The following is a 4522-nucleotide window of genomic DNA, read 5'->3' as shown; positions in this document are numbered from 1 at the left end:
ACTCCGATGCCTCCGTCCGTCCTCAATAATTTTTCTTGGTGTCAAGCTTTATGTCTATACATTATGGTATTTAGAGTTACAGAAGCAGAGATTGACTGGCAGTCCTATGAGAAGATAATGGTATCGAGACTCTCGGTGTGTAAATGTCAAATAGTAAATTATCTCCGCGATTTAGCAGATGCCGTTGTTGATATTTGCAGATATTTTTCCCGATACTGATGGTTCCTACACGCAGAAGATCAGTCCTGCACAGCCAACGGAAGAACAGCTAGATCCCAAAGAGGTGGGGAGTGCATGGGTTAGACCTTATGCGTTGTCTGAAAATTAGCTTTAATAGTAGTCGCGTTTACTGCTTCAAATTATCGGCATCATTCAGAGTGTTCTTCTGACAGTTTCATGGTAGAGTGTATCAGGATACACATTCATCCAAATGTAAACAGTGTATATATATATATATATATATATATGATGTCCTTTTGTCAGATCTGCTACGTATACCGTATACCCGAGGCACGAAGGCTTGTAAAAGGATTAATGTGAACACAGCGACGTCCATTGTCACATATTGATTGCCTCAATAACATATATTATATGATATATAATATATAATATATAATATTTAATACATGATACATAATATATAATATATAATATATAATATATAATATATGATACGATGAGACCCAGGTGTATAAATGGTACCCATTTATACACCTGGGTCGAGAGAAACATAGTGGGTAATAACATCTTGACCAAGGACGTAAGCACTGGGTGGGATTCGAACTCGGGAGTCGGGAGTCTTATCCACTAAAATTCCCCCCCCCCCCCCCCCCGCACCAAAGATGTCTTTAATGGTGTAAAAGTGGTAATCGAATGATTTTGCTACCATAGATTTTGAAGGTCTGAAAATATAGTGTGGAGCTTTAATACTTTCCTGTTGAGGTCGTTGTCGTCATTGTAATTCATGTCTGCTCTACTGTGTTTTGCAATGTTCAACATGAAATCAAATGAACGCTTTCTTCCAGAATTACTCAATGAACCTGAGGAACAAAGGTATGGCATTTATTATTAACAACAACAACTTCATGGACCGACGAAAGAGAAAGGGATCAGAAGTTGACGTAATGAATGTAACTCACGTCTTCCGGGAAATCGGCTACAAGATCGTAGTTGTTCAGGACCTCACTGCAGACGTAAGTTTGTCAGGATTATCTTTTAAAAGGACAGCAATATTCAGAAAAGAAAAAAAGCTGGAGCAAAGACGTCAGTTATTTGGAATTCTTCACAACATCGCAATCTAAAAAACGTACTTCTTATTCAGAGTAGTCATATTCATCAAAATGTGGTAAGAATATTCATTTTCATAAAGGTTTGTTCCTGCCACTTTCAATAAAAATATGACATTGAAAAAAGGTTCAGACACAACCTACATTTACCCAAGCAGTAAGATGTAATTATTAGAAATATGTAAGCATGTTACAACGTAATGCGCAACACAAAGTGATTAACAAAAACTATGAACCGGTAAAAGTAATGGTAACGAAAACATCGGAAAAAAATTAGATAATTTTCTACTAAAAGAAAACGGCATTGACTGATCTTGGGTAATTTTCTTTTTGTTTTTATCATCTGAATATGTTTTCCGGAGGAAACTGTCCATACTTGAGAGAAAACCCAAAATATTTTTCTTCCAGGCTTGCAGAGGCGGTAATTGCAATTGCATCTTTTTTTTTTTTTCAATTACTTATTTGAGGTGGCTGTCTGATAAATTCACTTAGTGTATATATGGAAAGTTTTATTTATTCTTTACCTTTTGTTAGAGGGAAGCGAATGGATTATTCGTTTTGTGGCGGAGGTATTAACACGAGAACGAAAATACAAATCAAAAACACATTTAACGAAACTCCTTTCATACGTAGACATCAATAGAGCGAAAGTGCTTGTGAAGGTTCGAGTGAAATCGGTAAACCGTTAGTTCATGAATTCTTGAAGTTGCCCATGTATTCACCAAAGCACAAGTTGTGAGGGTAAAAGTAGAGGAGTCGGAGTGTCGTTATTCAATTTTGCTTGTTTGGTTGTTTGTCAAAAGTTAAGTTGAACACGGAGCAGACTTGTACTTGAAGAATTTCAGAAGATACTATATATCCCGAAGTAGCGAAATTGAAGACTTTTAAAGTACTAAATCACGAAATTCAATTAGGTCTACTGTGATTATCGTATCAATAAAAAGGTCCACCTGTCTTGTCTTGGTGTTTTTTGTTGTTGTTTTTCATTCCGAAAAGTCTATGAAAAAAATAACAATACTTTGTATCTCGAGGCTTTTCTCTCATTAACGTTTTTTAACCCGTTATTTCTTTCGTCAGAACGCAATATGAGAACAGGAGACACGAAGCCAACAAAAGTAAGATAACAGGAACCTGTATGATTGGTTTATTTGTTTGTTTTTTGTTTGTTTGTTTCTCCAGATAAAGTGACAACGAGTGCAACGGACAAATCAGCACAGCCGATATCACAGCCTGACAGGAGTATAAGTAGAGGTGCCGGCTCGTTTAACCTAGTTGACATTGGAGATGAATCAGGCAAGGAAGACAATAACAGTGTTTTGTACGCGGCTTGCCAGACTTCGGGGAATCCCCAACCGGTTGAGTTTGACAACGTTCCTGACAATGCGCACATGTTCATTGCTCATGCGACTTGCGAAGGTGAATGAATGCTCGTGGGAAAGTATAGACTACACCAACATTATGTCACTATTACGTGAACTAAGATCGTGACGATAACTGCGATGGTAACATTAACTTCCATTTCCTACGTTGCTGTATAATTGATTGGCAGTGATTGGAGTGACGAATCGCACGACCTGGTTCAAGCAATATAGTGTGTGTGTGTGTGTGATTTATACATGTATATACATGTAGATCTTCGTTGAGAGCTTGAATGTTGCGACACATATGCCTCCTTAAAGAAGACTTAAAAGATAACTGAAGTTACTATACTGGTTAAAACAAATTGTAATTTTTCATTTGAACCAAGATAGATTAGTTCACTTCATTCAATATCGATACTTTTTGACGATTACACAAAGGGTTTTCCCACTTGTTCACCAACCCATCCCAGGCTATGTTGCACTGAGGGATAACGTCAACGGATCTTGGTTCATTCAGGCATTGTGTGAGGAACTTCTTGCCGGGGCGCACCTGTATGACCTTAGCACCATAATGAACAAGGTGAGATCATGAGAGAGACGAGATTTTTAAAAGTGCATATTACTGACTAGCATTATAAACAATAGTAGGCCTATGGTCTGACAATGAGCAATCAGCTGGCAAAGAGTAAGCATTGTTAAAATCAGATCAAATCAGATCAAACTTTCCTCACGCAAAACAGCATAGGCCCTATATAAAATGCGAATGTGATTGAACTACTTTTTTTTAAGATTATAGAAAAACGCAGGTAATTCGTTTTTATAGTTCAAAATTCACTGATGTGAACTATTGTCAAAGTAGACCGCTTTTTCTTGCAGTCATGCTCCATGTACCAGTTTTCCTTAATTTCATCTTGACTTCTGAGAACACTATTGACTGTCTTAGGATCTGTGGATTGCATCGAAATAATTTGCAGTCCCGAAATCAGAAATTACCTTGTGGCGATTTTTTTTTCTGGCACAATTTGCAAGTGAGCATGCCTCTTTTTTTTTCGAATTCTCACAAAGGTGAGTGGGCGTGTCCAAAGACAACGAGGCTGCGTACGCCAGGACAATGGTATGGTAATCACCTACCAGACAACGCAGACGATCAGCCAGGGGATAGTGAAGAAGATATACTTCTTGCCCAAGTATCCTCCCGAAAGATTCGCGGCAGTCCCCCGGTGCATGGAGACGGCGACTGGGAACCATGTTGTGTGATGTAATTCATCGTATGTACGTCATCCACTCATCTAATGTGTCGTCATTGCTCCCTGCGGAACTGTAGACCGACTAAAGGAATGTTTCATTTCGCAGTTTTGTATATGCATTATTAACAGTAATTGTTCTTTTTGTTTACACGAAATAAAAAAAAATGAAAGGTGATATTTAATCCCAGGCTAATGAAAAACCACTGATCAATATCAGACAACCAGTCAAATAACACGGATCTATTTAGGTGTTATATAAATCACAATGGTACACGTGGCTTGTCATGAGAATGGTGTTATTTATATTACCATTCCGTGTTGTATTTCTATGTTGTACTTTCGTTACATATGTTATCATTTCACAACCTTTCTTGAATGGCTGATGGCAAGCTTTTCTTTTCTTTTTTTTAAACCGTGGTTACATATTAAACCCAACTCAAGCTCAACCGATCTCTGTATGTATGTAATGGAAGTGCCATATCTTATCAACTGGCTTTTACATGCATAGTTTTCCACAAGTTTGAATGTTGAAATCCACTTTGTTCTTTAATTATACTATTGAACAAAAATCACATATTACTTCGGATTTCTATTATTCGTTGATGATTCGAGTTCATGTCATTCTTCC

The 4522-nt window shown here is 37.5% G+C and overlaps 1 protein-coding gene across 1 annotated transcript; it reads left to right on the top strand.

Moving 5' to 3' along the window:
• Positions 1 to 1124: 1124 nt before the first annotated feature.
• On the top strand, positions 1125 to 3904 carry LOC139732158 (caspase-1-like). The gene is made up of 4 exons (XM_071643028.1): positions 1125 to 1197; positions 2466 to 2702; positions 3118 to 3227; positions 3713 to 3904. The coding sequence occupies exons 1-4, from the start codon at positions 1125 to 1127 to the stop codon at positions 3902 to 3904; spliced, it is 612 nt and encodes a 203-aa protein (XP_071499129.1).
• Positions 3905 to 4522: the final 618 nt, after the last annotated feature.

This window comes from Diadema antillarum, unplaced genomic scaffold, assembly GCF_040938485.1.
Source record: "Diadema antillarum isolate AM-2024a unplaced genomic scaffold, OU_Dant_1.0 seq00000400_RagTag, whole genome shotgun sequence".
Taxonomy (NCBI): Eukaryota; Metazoa; Echinodermata; class Echinoidea; order Diadematoida; family Diadematidae; genus Diadema; species Diadema antillarum.
The sequence above is the reverse complement of the archived record's forward strand: the minus strand, read 5'-3'. Positions and strand labels throughout refer to the sequence as shown.

Coding starts and splice junctions, on each gene's coding strand:
- LOC139732158 (XM_071643028.1), top strand. CDS start 1,125: ATGAATGTAACTCACGTCTTCCGGGAAATCGGCTACAAGATCGTAGTT. Junction 2,703..3,117: donor TGCTCATGCGACTTGCGAAG/GTGAATGAATGC, acceptor AACCCATCCCAG/GCTATGTTGCACTGAGGGAT. Junction 3,228..3,712: donor TTAGCACCATAATGAACAAG/GTGAGATCATGA, acceptor ATTCTCACAAAG/GTGAGTGGGCGTGTCCAAAG.